This window comes from Condylura cristata, unplaced genomic scaffold (genome assembly GCF_000260355.1).
Source record: "Condylura cristata isolate star-nosed mole 26May11 unplaced genomic scaffold, ConCri1.0 scaffold00034, whole genome shotgun sequence".
In the NCBI taxonomy this organism is placed as follows: domain Eukaryota; kingdom Metazoa; phylum Chordata; class Mammalia; order Eulipotyphla; family Talpidae; genus Condylura; species Condylura cristata.
This window is the reverse complement of record NW_004567135.1, coordinates 13620910-13637541: the sequence shown is the minus strand read 5'-3', so window position 1 is coordinate 13637541 and position 16632 is coordinate 13620910. Positions and strand designations below refer to the sequence as shown.

General features: G+C 43.7%; 2 protein-coding genes across 5 annotated transcripts in view; one reads left to right on the top strand and one right to left on the bottom strand.

The window, feature by feature from the left end:
* Window positions 1–16352, bottom strand: part of NCAPD2 (non-SMC condensin I complex, subunit D2) — a 30151-nt gene extending 13799 nt beyond the window's left edge. For 2 of the 4 annotated variants that reach the window (XM_004692874.2, XM_012732526.1), the window contains exons 1-9: window positions 7112–7146; window positions 6319–6465; window positions 3580–3655; window positions 3101–3159; window positions 2475–2656; window positions 2071–2213; window positions 955–1082; window positions 760–883; window positions 442–589 (exon numbers count right to left, since the gene is read on the bottom strand). In XM_004692874.2, the coding sequence (XP_004692931.2) occupies window positions 442–589; window positions 760–883; window positions 955–1082; window positions 2071–2213; window positions 2475–2656; window positions 3101–3159; window positions 3580–3655; window positions 6319–6465; window positions 7112–7118 (1014 nt within the window). In that variant the 5' untranslated portion in view covers window positions 7119–7146. Of the gene's footprint in view, window positions 1–441; window positions 590–759; window positions 884–954; window positions 1083–2070; window positions 2214–2474; window positions 2657–3100; window positions 3160–3579; window positions 3656–6318; window positions 6466–7111; window positions 7182–16180 lie in introns of those variants that run through there. The other 2 variants (XM_012732524.1, XM_012732523.1) reach the window with 2 other exon arrangements.
* On the top strand, window positions 7941–9101 carry MRPL51 (mitochondrial ribosomal protein L51). The gene is made up of 3 exons (XM_004692873.2): window positions 7941–8169; window positions 8252–8362; window positions 8786–9101. The coding sequence occupies exons 1-3, from the start codon at window positions 8091–8093 to the stop codon at window positions 8980–8982; spliced, it is 387 nt and encodes a 128-aa protein (XP_004692930.1). The 5' UTR covers window positions 7941–8090; the 3' UTR covers window positions 8983–9101.
* Window positions 16353–16632: the final 280 nt, after the last annotated feature.

Genomic DNA, 16632 nt, shown 5'->3' with positions numbered 1-16632 from the left:
CTTCTTCCCCTTTTCCAACAGAGAGCAAAATACAGAAAAGCAAACAACAGTCCTTGGGGACCAAGCAAACCCATTACAGGACCTGTTGGAGAACAGGGATAAGGGACTTTGCCATGCTGTTCTGTCCTTGATCTCCACCTAGCACCAGTCTGGGAGGCAGCAAGATTAGTGTCCGGAGCAGAGACGGCAGTTACTGGAGAGAGCAAGGAGGCCACAGGCAGGGAGAGGAAGGGATGGCACTGTCAGCGCTGAGTGGCTCTCACTAGCCGTAAGCGGTGTACCTCAATAAACTTCACCTGCTCTTCCAGAGGAAGGAACTGTTACAGTGAGAGGCCTAGACAGTGTGAATATGACCTCGCACGACATCTAGCTTCTTGTTAAGCCACCTTTCAACAAGATCTATAACCCCTGGAAAACTGCGGTTCCCAGGGAACCACCTACCTCTCCATCCAGGTGATCTAGCAAAACGCACATGCTGGACATCAGGATGGCTGGGATTCGTTCTGCTAGTTCTGTCAGGAAGGCCGCAAAACCCTTTGCCCCTGAAGTGTCCCGACTCAGCTCCTGAGGGCACTTCTGTCCAATCTCTCTACACAGGGGAGAAACGGTTATAGCAAGATAACTCACATGTCAGTTCCTGGTAAGGAAGGAAATTGGTATCTAATATCTAAAGGAATCGACTGTTGCACAGAGAACATATCTGTAATCTTATCTTTTCACTGAGATTTATGTCTAGCAATTAAGAGAAATAAGAGTTACCTTACAATCTCTCCCACTATGCTCTTCATTCCAAAATCAGTTGCCCACAGACTCACAGCTGCTACCAGCACAGGCGCAAGGTGTTCATAGTGCTGCAGCATCTGGATTATCTTCACCGTGGCACCTGTGGAAGGACGGAACATGAGCATTTACACGCAAAATGAAGAAGGCGGGCAAAGTGGGGGGCCAACGTACTGAGCATATGGTTATAACGAGTCAAGGCGACACCAAGCAGGTGTGTTATGGCTTCCCGGGTGGGGCGGTTCTTCTGGTAACTAATAGTGGGGTTCTCCAGGAGGCGGTAGCAGCACCCGGTAACCAAACTGAGAAAGGAGAAGAGTGAGATGAAAACAGCTGTACCTCTACTGGGAACCTGCCTCGTTTATTCTGTCTCTGCTGTTGTCAAAGTCGGCTGCCCTAGCTTTCTTCATTCTGTCACCTGCTACTGCTGTTGCCTGCTTTCCCGAGCCAAGGGTGCAGGTGACGTAGGACACACCATGACCCCTGAGGGCTGCAGCATCAGACACATATGAAGCCTTCTACCCTTCCTGCCCGACCTGGAGGTAGGTGGGGGCCGTGGCTGCTCCTACCTGCTGCTGCTCTGGGCCAGAGAGCACCGTGTTCCCAACCCAATCCTTGCAATGACACCACTAGCCAGAGCCCACCGGAACTCCTAGCACTGAGGAGTGGCCACCAGTGGAAGTGCCCTGCCCTGCAGAGCTGCCCCGAGCCAGGAAGTCCTGCACGGGCCTCGCTGGACAGCGGGTCACCTTGCTTGGGGCTTGGCAGAAGGCATGGAAAATGTGGTACAGTCGACGTCCAGGGGTCCTGGCCTCACTGCCCCACCACAACCACTTACCATCTCCTCATAAAGTTACTCATAAAACTGTGTCTGTTTGAAAAAAATAAAGCCACAACCCTCTTCCATCAAACTTTCTATTCCTGCCTTTATTTTCTAAAACAATAGACTATAAAGCAAACTATATATTTTACTTAGTTTAAAATGTTTCTTTTGCTCTCAATATAAACTCCAAGAGAACAGCTTTTGTTTACAATGCCTCCAATGATACTGGCTACATGCACCTAGAAGACTCTCAGTAAAATCTGTTTTGTGAACACATGATTCCTGAGCCATCTGAGATATAACAGCAGTTCCTAACATTCCACTGTCTACTTCCCATGACTTCAATGCTGTGAGTATATCTCTATATATTACAGATAGAACTGAAGCATGAAATGACGTGTTTAAAGGGATATTTAACAACAGAGCCCACCCAGTGCAATATTATCTATAGCATCTCAGCTGCCCACCTGACGAATTCTTCTTCAATTATTGAGTGGTTCCACAGGTGACGAATGTCCAATTGGAGCAGCTGTGTTAAAAGCTGAAGAATTGGTTGCCTTTCTTCTTCCCAGTCAAAGCCATGAGCTGCCTTGGCCCGAGCTTTCCTGCCCTAAAAAAGGATTATGCATACACTTAGGAAAAAATAAGTGAAGAAAGAGGACCAGTATCTGCTGGTCTGAGTGTATAAACTATTCAGCATTAAGACAAGGTTGGCTGCTTTTCTGGAGAGAATATCCTGTGGTACTTTTCTTCACACCTTTTCTATTTCCCCATAGGACAGAAAGTGACCTCAGGACCAATGGCTTCCCTCCTGTCCTCGTCCATCCCTGTCCCCCAGGTCCCATATTACGAGCCGCGAACTGCAAATTACCTTCCCACCAAGGTCTAGGTCCATGAGGCTAGTCTGGCTGGTCATGGTCTCAAAGGATTCCAGGAGGCGTATCAAAGCATAGCAGTTCATTTTGAGGGCATTTAGGTGGGCATTTCTATCTGATGTGCTCAAGGCTGCATCATCCAGGATGGCTGGAAGTTCCTGGGAGTGATGGGTTACCACTGTGAGGAGCAGAATCGGAGTCAGTTCCATTACTTTCCTCATATACCCCAAATTCAAAACATCCAAGTACTGCAGCCATCAGATTACCAAAGATCTATGTTTCATCTCTCAGTGGCTATAACGCAGACTAAGTCCTTTGAACCCTTGACCCAAATACCATGTGTTCATATGCCCTGTCCCTACTTTCACTCCAGTTACCACAATTTCTTACTGGCAACTGGAAGAATCACCTCTGTTAAAGAGGTAGCTCAAAAGTAGGAGAAATTTCTTGTTGGTCTGCCCTTACAGCGAACACACATAACTCTGTATTGCCCACCAAGATTACAGACCGTAATAGGTCAAAGGCTCTCAGGCTTAGCCAAACCAACTGAATCACCACAGCCTTGATATCATCAAGTGGCTGCTAAAATGTAGGAAACAGCAACCTCCTACCCCCTCTATACCTTTTATCAGGAATTCCAGAGTATCTTCCTTGAGGTCAGGATCTATATTTCGAAAATGACTAGGAGGGAAGGAAAGAGTGAGACAGAAATCTGCAGATTGGATAGAATCTAAACATTCTAAGGCTCAGGTACAGAAGACCTCTCCTGTCTTTCCCCTGCTCCCTTGCAGGTATCTCTGTGTACCTGCCTTTCCTTTCCTGTACTCCACTCTGTCTCTAGAGAATTCGTTCACCCTGTGCCTCCTCTGATTTTCTTTACAACGTCTGGTAGCCTGTCATTTCCCAAAAAAGAGAGAATGGAGAATCTAATGCTTCTAATACTTAAAAACGAATGGAATTGCTCAGCTATGGCATGTTGGGGTAGACATATCAGCACCAGAACCATTTATCAGTGAACCTATTTGGAATTTTTGGACTAACATTCAAAGTTAGGGCAAAGAGTCACTGTTTCTTTTTCTAGTAGTCAGGTACTTTACTTACTGTAGAATGCTGTAGACAGTGTCAAAATGCTCCAGCATAGCCAGGGGCCCCTGAGCTCGAAATGCAGCCTGAAATGCTACAAAGATGAAAGAAACTTATGAAGAGAGAGGGGAAAGGATTTTTTTGGTATATTCTATTCATAGCAGAATATCAGGCTAATTAATTGCTTTGATTGGTAGCATCAAGAGAAAAACAGTTCATTTTAATGTAACCTAATATAATATTAATGTCTTATGTTTTGTCCTGTGGCTGAGGAGGGAGAGAATTCTACAAAATTCTTCTTTTCTGTAACACCAAGTTGGCCTGAAGAGTAAAGCAGAACCTTCTATTCTATTATCAGTGCTGGCTGACTTGATTCACCATAGCAATCTGGTCTGGAAATTTTAACCAGTGACTTTGCTGCTCCTTCCTCCACAGCAGCATACACCATACGCTCCTCTTTCTTTCTTATCCTTTGCTTCTCTTCCTCTACCAGATGACTTTCTATTTTACCAGAGAGAATGAGACCTAAGCACTCATTCCCTCGTGTAATCCTGCCTCCCTATCAACAAATCATTCTGCCCAAATCATCCTATTCTTTGCTTTAGTCTCATTTGTCCCTTGCAAACAAAAAATTACTCTCTTCTAAAGCAAACCTGCCTTTCTCTCCCAAAGACTTATCCCCTCTCCTTCATTCTTTATCTTCTCCAGGGTTTGCTCTTATCTGCCAACAAGCACAGGCCTCTCTTCCTTAAAAGGAACAAAACAAAAAAGCTTAATGACTTTTTTTATTTGACTCTACTATCATATCCTCTTTAAATTGTGCCTAATCTTTCTCAATTTCCAGAAATCTAGTTTTGTTGTTTTTTAAACAGTTATTTTTATTTATGCATACAAGAACTGGGATACATACAAGAGGTGTGGTGGCGGGGGGTGGGGGTAGGTGGAGACTGGGGCAAGGAGGGGTGAGAGGATTCAACAGAGACAGAGAAGGAAGCAACACAGGTGGTTCTACTGAAATACACTGCTGAGGGGAGCAGCGGACAAGACAGGAGAGGTCTGCTGTGCCATGAGGGTTAGTTAGCGCCCCAGCGAGGGATTGAAATCATGTTGCAGTGGCTGCTGATAAAACCATGCCAGACAGAGTGGGGAGCAGAACAGGTAGATCTACTGAAATACACTGCTGAGGGGAGTAGTAGCGGGTGGGTCAGGAAAGGTCTGCCACACCATGTGGCTCAGCTCTCTAGCTGGGGATTGAACTCATGCTGAAGCAGCTGCTGCTAGCTTCATGGTGCTGCACTTTAACCTGTTGCACCACCAGGGAGGGTCCTGTACCACTGCATTTTGGGATGCGGTTTCAAACTGCATCCATGTAAGACTGAAAACTTAGTAAATGTTGTTTGTGCTCTGACTGTTCCAGCAGTTAGTCATCCCTTCATCTTCCTCCCTGTCCTGAGACTTCTGTATTCTCAGAGACACAACAAAATTGAAATTATGCCAATGAATAACCCTACAGTGGGTTCTAAGTGTTCAAGCGAAAGGAAAAGTTGCATGTCTCTCACTTTAATTCAGAAGCTAGAAATGATGAAGATTAGTGAGGGAGCTGTGGCTAAAGCGGTCTAAAAGTTAGGTTTCTTGTGTCCATCCCTTTCTTGTGCAAAGGGAAAGTTCTTGAAGGTAATTAAAAGTGCTACTCCAGGTAACTAGAAAAATAAGGAAATAAAAGACCCTTTATTGCTGAAATGGAAAAAGTCTGAGTCTGGACAGAATATCAATCAAGTCACATTTCCTTATGCCAAAGCCTAATCTAAAGCATGTACCCAATTCTTCTATGAAAGCTGACAGAGTTGAGGAAGCTACAGAAGAAAAGCTGGAAGCTCCCAGAAACAGGTTCCAGAGGTTTAAGGAAAGAATCCAGCTCCATCACATAAAAGTGCAAGGTGAAGCTGCCAGTGCTGACAGAGAAGTTGCAGCAAGTTTCCAGAAGATTTAGTGAAGATCATTGACAACAGATACTCAATGTAAACTACTTTTCATCAAGGTATATACATTGTTTTTTTATAATGCTATTATATACTCAGTAGACCTCAGTATAATTTATATTTGGAAGTTATATTTGTAACTCTCATATGCACTGAGAAACAAACAAGAAACCTTCTCTATTTACTTGACTTGGGTGGACTGGAACTGAACCTGTAATATCTCTAAGGTGTTCCTGGACTTTCTCTTTTGCTGTCTATAAACTGTATATCTCCAGGCCCTCCCTGGTGGGACAGTGAGTTGAAGCACGGCACTATGAAGCTATCTGCGGCCACCGCAGCAGGAGTTTAATCCCCATCCAGAGAGGTGACCCATGGCGTGGCACAACCCTCTTGTTCTGCCCGCTGCTCCCCTCAGCAGTCTACCTTAGTCAATCTGCCCATTCTGTTCACCACTTTTTGTTTCTGGTGAATCCTCTCTCTGGTCTGCACCCCAGTTCTTGTAAGCATAAGTAGATCAATCTTAAAAAAAAACACAAAACTGTACATATCTAATAAAAACTTTCTTATCCTGTATACCAGTCCCATACTCCCGTACTCACCAAAGGATATTGCTTTCGGGAATCTAATCTCTCAAGATCATCTCTTGTCACCCCCAACTACCTTGCATTACTGCATTAGTCTCTCAGTCTCCACGCTGCTTTCCCATGCCTATTATAGTCTCAGCATGTGGAACAGCCCTCTTGAAGTGCTAGGTGTAGTGGCAATTATGGAGTCTTACCTTTAAGATGTGCTGGAAGATGTTTGATAGACAGGACCTCTTGCACGACATACTGATTCACCCCTCCATTTTTCAACAATTCCTCTGGGGCTAAGGGTAGATGGAACTCAAACATTTGGGGAGACATCTTTTTCTTACTGTACAGGGCTGGAAACCAAACAGAGACCAGGTCAGGGTCTGTAGCTAAGCCTTGTCTTTTTATCTGGTTTCATTTTCAACCTCTCCAACCTCCCAAATAGGTTTTTTAATAGTTACACTAAGCTGTTGTGAGATCAGGGGTGGATTAGAATCTAATTCTAGTTGTGAGTGTCACTTGGTCGTGCCACTTAAACTGTGCCTCGTCTGTGAAATGGGATTACTGGTCTCTGACTATTTCACAAAGTTGTTCTGAGGATGAGCAGTCAAGGGATACGACTGTTTAAAGAGCTGTTAGCTGATTTCCGTTGTCAAAGGCAAAGTATAGAGACAATGTCTCACCAGACACCAGAACAGTGGCCCAGCGTGGGATAGTGGTCTCGCTGGATCCAGCATGGGACCACACTAACATTCATGACCTGTTTATTTACTCCGAGCCAGATCCTGTTAAGCTCTCTGAATATACTCTATCTGATCTACTGCTCCAAACCCCAGATGAGGAAGGTGAAGCTATGAGAGGTCCAGCAATTCGCCCAAACTCCATGGAGGGGCTATCCGACTTAGTTTCTTCCACATCATAACTGAAGGTACCCCAGTAGGCATCCCCGACTCATCGCTGCCTAATGCGCCCCAATGCTCGGTACCCGATTTTCCCCACCTTTCATTCTCCGCGCCCCATCCACACACCTTAGCCGAGAGCCTCCCTCGCCGTTCCTTCTTGGGTTGTGGGCCCAAATGAAGGAAAACACACCTCGCACACAACAAACGCTCCAATCAGAGAGGAAACACGCAAGCGGGCAGGGAAACCCGCCAACCCCGGGGAAGCTCAGGCAAAAACCCGCCTCCGAGACAGGCGGCGCGCGCGCAAAGCCACCAACATGGAGTTCAAATCTCAACCGCCACGCGGGGGCCAATGGTGACGCCCGCGGCAAGAGACTGGCCAATCACAGCGCAGGAGCTCCGCGGGTCCCGCCCCCTCTCTCTAGATAGGGTCGGGGGCGGGCCCAGCGGGCGCTGCCGGCTAGAGGTGCGAGCCTGGAGATCGGCTGTGGGGGTACCCCTGGGACAGTGCCCACCTCGTAACTCTCTGAACAGTAGGCACGCCCAGGCCGGGAGCTGGGCGCTTTGGGCACTAGCCCAGGTTCCCTTGTCCTGATCGCTAGGTGCCGTCCACTATCGCTTCATTCCGTGCCTGAGCTCCCCATTGTAGTCACCAGAACCACTACAACGCAAAATGGTGAGACACAGAGAAAGGACCCTCTGGGTTCTGGCTCTTCACCGCCCTCACAATTGAGGGATGCCCACGGAAGCGAGAAAGGGTGAATTTTCCTGAAATTTCAGTTTTGGGGAGCACCTATATAGCAACTAGACAGTTCTCTCAAATCCCCCGCGCTTCCGCCGCCCCGACGGGCGAGGCTGGACTTCCGGCATCGGTGCGCCGGAACCGGGAGGGCGGGGTTTGTGGCTGCGGAAGGAGGGGCCGAGCCCGGAGCTACCTGGGAAGGGCCCAAGATGGCCGCCCCCACTTAGCACTCGCCTGGGGCCAGTAAGGACTGTAACCTCCTCGAAGGCCGCGGCTGACTGGCCCTAACTCTTGTGCTCCTGTAGTGTGCTATTGCAGGGCAGAGACTGGAGCAATGACGGGGAGTCTACTTTGGGGGGCAGGTAGGGGCCTATGGGCCTGGATGCCTCTAGCTTGTAGAAGCTTCTCCGTGGGTAAGTTGGGGATATGAAAGGACGTCTAGAGAACTGTTTTCTTAGTAGGCAGTCAGATTCATTTCTGCTTCCCTGTTCATAGGTGTCCCTGGGTTATCCCGTGTAAGGCTAACGCTCCCACCTCCTAAAGTGGTTGATCGTTGGAACGAGAAGAGGGCCTTGTTTGGGGTGTATGACAACATCGGAATCCTGGGTAAGATTTGATTTCATGGTATAGAATTGCAAAATGACGATCAGGCCGTGTCTGTTTCCCCCATGTAGTAATAATTCCGTGCTCAGTAGTAAGAGTAAATATTTGTGTGTCTGTTGACAGTGTGTGCAGTTCGGCACTGCTTGAGGGCCCTACATATTTAAACTGTTTAATCTGCATAATCTTTTCACGTTACAGATGAGACACTGGCACAGAGAACCTAAGTTATTTTTCGAAAGCCAGTAAGTGGCAGTTCCAGAATATGAACTCTCAGCAGCCTGACATTCCAGGTTCTGTACTCTGGATAATGTATGGTAATGTCTCGTTATAGGTGCTGCTCAGAGAGATCCAACCTGGCTGAAGGCTTAGAAGGTTGAAGCTGGGTTCTGTCATGGTGGAACTAATATGTTCTCTCATATTACACAGGAAACTTTGAAAAGCATCCCAAAGAACTGATCAGGGGTCCCAAATGGCTTCGAGGCTGGAAGGGGAATGAATTACAGCGTTGTATCCGAAAGAAGAGAATGGTTGGGAATCGAATGTTTTTTGATGACCTGCACAACCTTAACAAACGTATCAGCTATCTTTACAAACATTATAACCGACATGGCAAGTACCGGTAAAAAAGAAAACTGTCAGCTGTAGAAGTAACACATCTATCATCCTGGAGAAGGAAATAGTACTTTCCTTAGGAGGAAAGGGATTTGTATCCTTTCTCTAATAAAATGGGCCATTTTTTGAATATTTATTTACATACTTTGTTTTTATCTAAATGCTATTTCAACTCACTCAGGTAGCCTACTAAGTCTGATTCATTCCCAGAGTTTTAGGTTTGGACATGACCACTTGTCCTTTACAGTCTAGCCATGACTTTGGTCTTTGGAAAAGCAAAATTATTATTGGCACTTTGTGACTTCAGGCATTCAAATTGGTCATTTTTAATTGCCCCCCCACAATGCTGTTATATGTTAAATATAATTTTAAAAAATCCTTCCACACTAGAATGAAATGTAATAGCGAAGTAAAATTATACGTTTGCACTATTCTCATCAAAACATTTGCAGGGGGCCTTTTTTGAGCTGAGAACTGCAGGAAAAACAAAAATTGTAATGTATTCTCACTACTCACCATATACTTTTTAAAAAAGATTTATTTATTTATGCATACAGAACTGGGGTACAGGTCAGAGGAGCAGGGGTGGTGAGAGGTTTCACCAGAGATAGAGTGGAGAGCAGAACAGGCAGATGAACAAAGCACACTACTGAGGGGAGCAGCAGGCGGGTCAGGAGAGGTCTGCTGCGCCATGTGGTCACCTCCTGGGGTGAGGATCGAACTCTTGCTGAAGTGGCTTTAGCTTCTTAGTGCGGTGCTTTAACCTGCTGCGCCGCCAGGGAGGGCCATCCCACCATATACTTTTAAAGTTAGGGGTATAAAGTTCTGTTCTTGTATATCTGAATATTGGCAGGAAGTACCACATTAGTGATTTGCCTGGGTGGTCATCAGATCTGGATAATTTAATTTCAAAAACTTGGTTCTTGGTTCCCCAAGGACTGTGATCAGCATAGCTAACCTGTCTTATGCATGCATCTTTGTGGGCTTTTTGTTTGCGTTTTAGTAATGAAAAATCATCCATTCATAGAATTCAAAATTTCAAAGTTGCACTAGAGTGATCTGATGAAATTTTTTCATGGCATATTTTTTTCCTTTTGGTCAATTACTCTTAACTCGGTCCTTTAATCCATATACGTGTGTGTGTATGGCATATGCAAGCTTATCTTAACTATCTTAAAAAGAAAGAAGGACTACATTGTTCTGTACCTTATCCTCCCCATAATGTAAATTGAGTTATGTGTCATAATGTAACCAGATCTGTTTTTAGCTTGTTTCTAGACTTTTACTTTTTTAAAGTATGAGTCATCTAGATTGAGGTAGTTCTAATTTTATTTTCTTTCTAAAAATTTATTTATTTATGCACATAAAAGCTGGGGTATAGGCCAGAGATGTGGGGGTAGGGTGGTGAGAGGATTCACCAGAAACAGGGTGAGAAGCACAACAGACAGATCTACTGAAATACACTGCTGAGGGGAGCAGTGCGGAGACAGCTGCTGTGCCATGTGGGTCACCTCCTTGGCTGGGGGTTGAACTTGTACTGTAGTGGCTGTGGATAGCTTCATAGTACTGGGTCTTGACCCCTTGTACCACCCTTGAATTACAGGGAAGCCCAGTAATTCTAATTTTATTTTACTTATTTATTTTTAAAGACTTATTTATGCATACAGAACTGGGGTACAGGCCAGAGGTGCAGGGGCCATGAGAGGATACACCAGAGACAGAGTGGGGAGCAGGACAGGCAGATGGATGAAGTACACTGTCGAGGAGACCAGTGGGCGAGACAGGAGAGGTCCACTGCACCATGTCGGTCACCTTCCTGGCTGGGGATCAAACTTGTACTGAAGCGGCTGTGGTTAGTTTCACAGTGCTGTGCTTTAATCCTCTGCACCACCAGGGAGTGCCCAGTAATTCTAATTTTAAAAGCAGGAGTAGGGACAAGGAATGCTTTCTGGAGGATGACATTATTGAGTTGTTAAAGAAATGGAGGCTAATGTGCTTTTCAGAGAGATGAAAGAAACAAGGGTCCTGAGGCAATAAACTGCATAGTGTATATGGGAAAACTACAAATGGCATTTATTGGTAGAGCTAATGTAGCTGGCAAAAGATAGGAGCAGAAGGTGGGATGCAAGAGTGAGATGTAAAGAAACGTTAGAGCTTAGCCTATAGTAAAATGGCATAGCCATTTCTGAAATTTTTGGCAGTTCCACAAAAAATTAAGTAGTTACCATATGACCCAGCAATTTTACTTGTAGGTAAAAGAAATGAGAACATGTTTACACAAACCTGTATATAATTGTTAGCAGATTATTCAGAATAGCCTCAAAGAAGAAACCAAAATCCGTCAACTGATGAATGGATAAACAAATGTGCTATGTCCATACATTACACTATTATTCAGCCATAAAAAACGAGGTGCTGGCCCTCCCTGGTGGCACAACAGTTTAAAGCCCAGCACTGCAAGTGAGTCACAGCCCAGGATGTGACCCACATGGCTCAGCACACTTCTCCTGACCTGCCCCCTGCTCCCCTCAGCAGTGCACTTTGTTGATCTGCCTGTTCTGCTCCACAATTTGTCTCCGGTGAATCCTCTCATTGCCCCTGCACCCTGGCCTGCACCCCAGTTCTGTATGCATGAAGAAATAAATCTTAAAAAAGAATGAGGTACTGAGACATACTACAACATGGATGTGCCTAGAAAACAAATTAGTTGTTGCTGGGGAGTGGGGTAAGGGCTCAGGGATTCAGAGTGACTGCTAGCAGGTATGGGGTTTCTTTTTGGGGCGATAGAATGTTCTGGAAATAGCAATGTTGGTTGTACAACATAATAAATGTACCAAAACCCATCTAATTTCATACTGAGTGGATTGAACAATACATGTGTTATATTGCAGTTTTTAAAAATGGGTGTGCAATGATTTATTTTTAGATTAACTTTTTTTAAATAATCTGATATAATCATCAATTTGAAATACATTCAAATTTGTTGTTGTTTATAATGTTTTGACCTTTAGCATCCAGTTATAAAAGCTGAGAGTTTAGCTCTCCATGATTATCTTAATTAATACAGGAAAGGAAATTTTAAAAGTCTCAACAGCTACTTATGGTTAAAATGTGAAAACTGGCCATATACGAACAAAAGGAAATTTCCTGAACTTGGCAAGGATACATTAAAGATCAACAACAAATACTAAGTGGACAAATACTGCTAAATGTTCAGCAACAAGACAAGGATGCCCTCTATTACTGCTGCACTTTAATTTAGAACTGAAGGTCCCCTTCAAAGCTGTGAAAAGAAAGGAAGGAAGAGGGAGAAAGGCTATGAGGATTGAAAGGGTAAAAATCAAACATGCTGGGTTTTAAGATTTATTCTTATCTACACATATAAGAACTTAGGTATAGGCCAAAGAGGAGGGGAGTGAAGGTTTTACCAGAGACAGTGGGAGCAGAACAGGTGGACTGATGGAAATACACTACTGAGGGGAGCAGTGGGTGAGACGGGAGAGGTCTGCACCAGGCAGGGGACTGAACTCATGCCACAGTGACTGGTGATAGCTTGATGGCACTGATGCTAACCCCTGCACCCCCCAGAAATCTTTAAAACAATGCTAAGTGGGAAAAAGACTCAAGATCTAAAACACAGAAATTAAAAATACATGCACCAAAAAGTACACATTTTGCAAAAGAAAAATTATAGATATCAAACAAATCTTAATATCGTCGGTGGCTGGAGAGGGAAAACATTACAAAGAATATAAAAATGAAACAAGGCAGTCCCTTCTGTGCATAAATGAAGATAGCATGTCATAAACTGAGTAATATGATTATTCATATTCTGTACATGGAAAGTCAAAGTTCTGGTTTTGTGCTGAGGATTCCTGTTCTAAGAATCACTGATGTTTATTTATTCCTATTGGTTTCTTACACTTACCAATATTTATTCCAAGTCAAACGCTTCAGCACACCATCAAGTCCCTTTTGATATTCCTACTATCACACAGGTAATAATGTATATGTAATATGTCTGTCTGCTCTTGGTTTTTGGAGCAAAACACATAAGCAAGTTCAAGACAGCTGTATTCGTTGCCTGAGGCTGCCATAATCAAGTACCACAGATTAGGGGGCCTAAACAACATAAATGTACTGTCTCAGTCCTGCAAGTCTGAGAACAAGGCCCTATGGGGGTTGGCTTCTGAGTACTGTGGAGGAGATTCTCTCTCCAAGCTCTGGGGGGGTTTGTTGGCTACTTTTAGTTGCCTGGCTTATTGACATTATCACCTGGCATTATTTTCTTGCTAGCTCAAATACATTTAAAAAATAACCCTGGACCTCCTGGTGGCAGAAGGAGTTAAATCTCAGCACTGTGAAGCTATCCATATCTACTGTAGCACTAGTTTGATCCCCGGCCAGGGAGGTGACCCACATGGTAGAGCAAACCTGTGCCACCTGCTATTCCCCTCAGCAGTGTATTTAAGTTTTGCTCCCCACTCCATCTCTGGTGAATCCTTTCACCCCCTCGCACCCCTGGCCTACACACTACCTCTTGTATGAATGAATAAATACATCTTTTTTAAAAAATAAAAAGAACCTCTAGGCAAAGGAGTGCAAATAGTTAAACAGTTTTGGAAAAGAAAAAATGAGAGAATACTACCCAATGTTAAAGTTCACTCCACAATGCCAAATTAACACAGCATGTTGGTAGAAGGACAAACACAAGTTTACTGGAACTCCATAGAGAACCCAGATACTGGCCCACACAAATTGCTCACCTGATTTAGGAAGAGGTAAAAAAGCAATTCAGTGAAGGAAGGATTGTTATCTCAACAAATGTTCCTGGGACGGACACCTGGAATCCATAGGCACCTCATTCATAGGTATGAGGAGTACTTCGCTCCTCATACAACACTCACCCAAAGTGATCACTGACTTAGATGTAAAATGAAAGTAATGTTTAGACCTGTCTGCTGCTCCCCTCAGCAGTGTACTTTGTCAGTCTGCCTGTTCTGCTCCCCACTCTGTCTCTGGTGAATCCTCTCACGGCCCCTGCACCTCTGGCCTGTAATACAGTTCTTGTGTGCATAAATAGATCAATCTTTTAAAAAAAAAAAACTTAGAAAGATCCTGTTGAGATAAAAAACAAGAGACCAGGAGAAACTGCTTATCTGACAAAATACTTAGAATATATAAAGAGTTCTCATTCTGACTGCGGACCATCTGCTTATTTCTGTCTTTACCATTACCTGGAACCTTATAAGAAAAGAAAGTGACACAAAGAGAAATTAAAATTCCAAAATTTGATAGTAAAAAATTAGAAAATGGACAAAAGACATGAACAGAGCTTTCACCATTGAGGACATAGTGATGGCAAATAACACATTAAAATATACTCAACATCATCAGAAAAATGAAAATTAAATCCATAATTATTTAATTCCTATCAGAATGGCTAAAATATAACAATAGTGACAACACTAAGTGCTGGGGAAGATGTAGAGAAACAGGATTTCTCATACAGTACAGGTAGGAATCTGGAATGGTACAGCCCTTTGGGAAACAGTTTGGCAGTTTCTTGTAACACTAAACATGTAACTAACTACCAGCAGTTGCACTCTTGGCCAATGAAATGAAAATTTCATTCACGCAAACCTGAACATGAATGTTTACAGTGCTGCTACTTGTAAGAGCCCCAGACTGAAATCAGTCCAAGCAGGCAGGTAAATATGGCTAAAGAAATTATGGTATATCTATACCATAGAATGAAAGCAATGACAAGCACTGATACAACTTGGCTGGCTCTCAAGGCCATTATGCTGAGTGGAAAAAGTCGGTCTTAAAAGGTTACATACTGTTACGATTCCATTTATATAACATTATTGAAATAGGTCATAGAGATGGAGAACAAATTAATAGTTGCCAAAGGTAAGGAACAGGATTGGTGTGGCTATAAAGGGGTAGCAGGAGGGTGCCTTGTCATGTAACAATTCTGTGTCCTGATTGTAGTGGTAGTGACAGGAATCTACACACACATTGCATTAAACTATACACATATACACACAAGCATCTAAAACCTGTGAAATCTGAATAGCTTTGTGGATTGTACCAATTTCAATTTCTTGGTTTTAATATTGTATTATAGTTACTAAAAATGTTACCATTTGGAGTGTAGGGAAATCGCCCTGTATACCTATTTCTCATGTGAATCTATAATTAGTTTTTTAAGTTTAAAAATACCTTGGTTAAAACAAAAATCAGTGATCTTAAGTTTTTGTCTGGGGAGAACCAGTGGTGATACTTTGGCAATCATATTGTCAGAAACAAGTTCTTTTTGTTTTTGAAGGCTTATAATTTGTTTTCAATTTTTACAAATTGCCAGTTTGATGTGGTTTCAGGAAAGGAAAGGGATAAACACATAAGATGACAAATACATTCTGTTTCTAGCAACAATTTCTTAGGGTTTTAAGCAGTGTTATGGCATTTGGATATATCACCAGAGGGAGTTTCTTAGAGGATGATTATAAGGAAGGGCAAGGCTAGATGTAAAAGAAATAATATTGCATTAATTATAAGAGGTTTTTTTTTTTTTCATTTTAATATCTAAATTGCGATGTTTCACTATTAGCCAGACAAATGATATACTGCATTTGTCATACCAGCTTATAAAAATCTGAACTTGCTAAGTATCTGAAGCTTGGGAGAAAACTCCAGAGAAGAACACTATTTTAAGAAATGCTGCATCACCAAAGCCCTTGGTGGCATGAATGGAGGACTACATTTTGTGGAAAATCTTGGATATTGAAGACTGAATAAAAAAAAATCATAAATCAGCCTCTAAACGTAAAGTTTTAGGAATACCGTTAGATGTTTCCCCCGTCTTCCTTTTTGTGTATGCAGAGAGTGAAATATGACTTAACAATTTGTATCCATTATAAGCCTAAATCTTGAAGAAATGTAAAAATTCTAAGAAGAAAGCATTATGTCAGTTTATTTGCTGTCTTTTTTCTTAGCGGAACACAAATTATAATTTTGCTAGTGATAGGTGCAGGCAAGGAACTGCAGTCTGAAGTAGAACAGCAAGATGAGGGGAGAAAATCCTTGAAATACTAAAAAACATCGACTCAACTGATCAACTATTGGAAGGATGAAAATGAATAGAGAGGAAACGATGGTTTTCAGGTTTCTGGTTTGAGCAACTGAGTCAAAGTGGTAGCCTACCTGGGATGCATAGGAGGAGCCAATTTGGGGCGAAGGGAACGAACCCAGCCTTCGCATCTGATGTTGTGGGACGGGACCCCGCGCCCGGTACTTGGCACCAGGACCCGTTCGGCTCTGCCTTGATGGAGGCAACCTCTTCAGTATTGTTTCTCAGAGGCTGAGATTACCGGTCGGTTCTGCGCGCCTGGGGTCGGCAAATACAGCGGAACCGCTAGGAGATCTAGGACGCCACAGTCCGGCGACAGGCAGCAGTGTCCCCCCCACAGCGGTCGGAAGCGGCCGCGCGATTGGCTGGAGCCGCGGGCGCTGGGGCTAGGGGAGGACCGAGCTTCAGGAACTGTCAAGCCATTGGCTGGGAAACACCAAAAAACCCTAACTGCAGGAGCCTCCGTTCCAGAAGGATGGCGCTTATTTCCACCCCACCCTGTCGCTTAGACAGGTGAGCAAGCTTT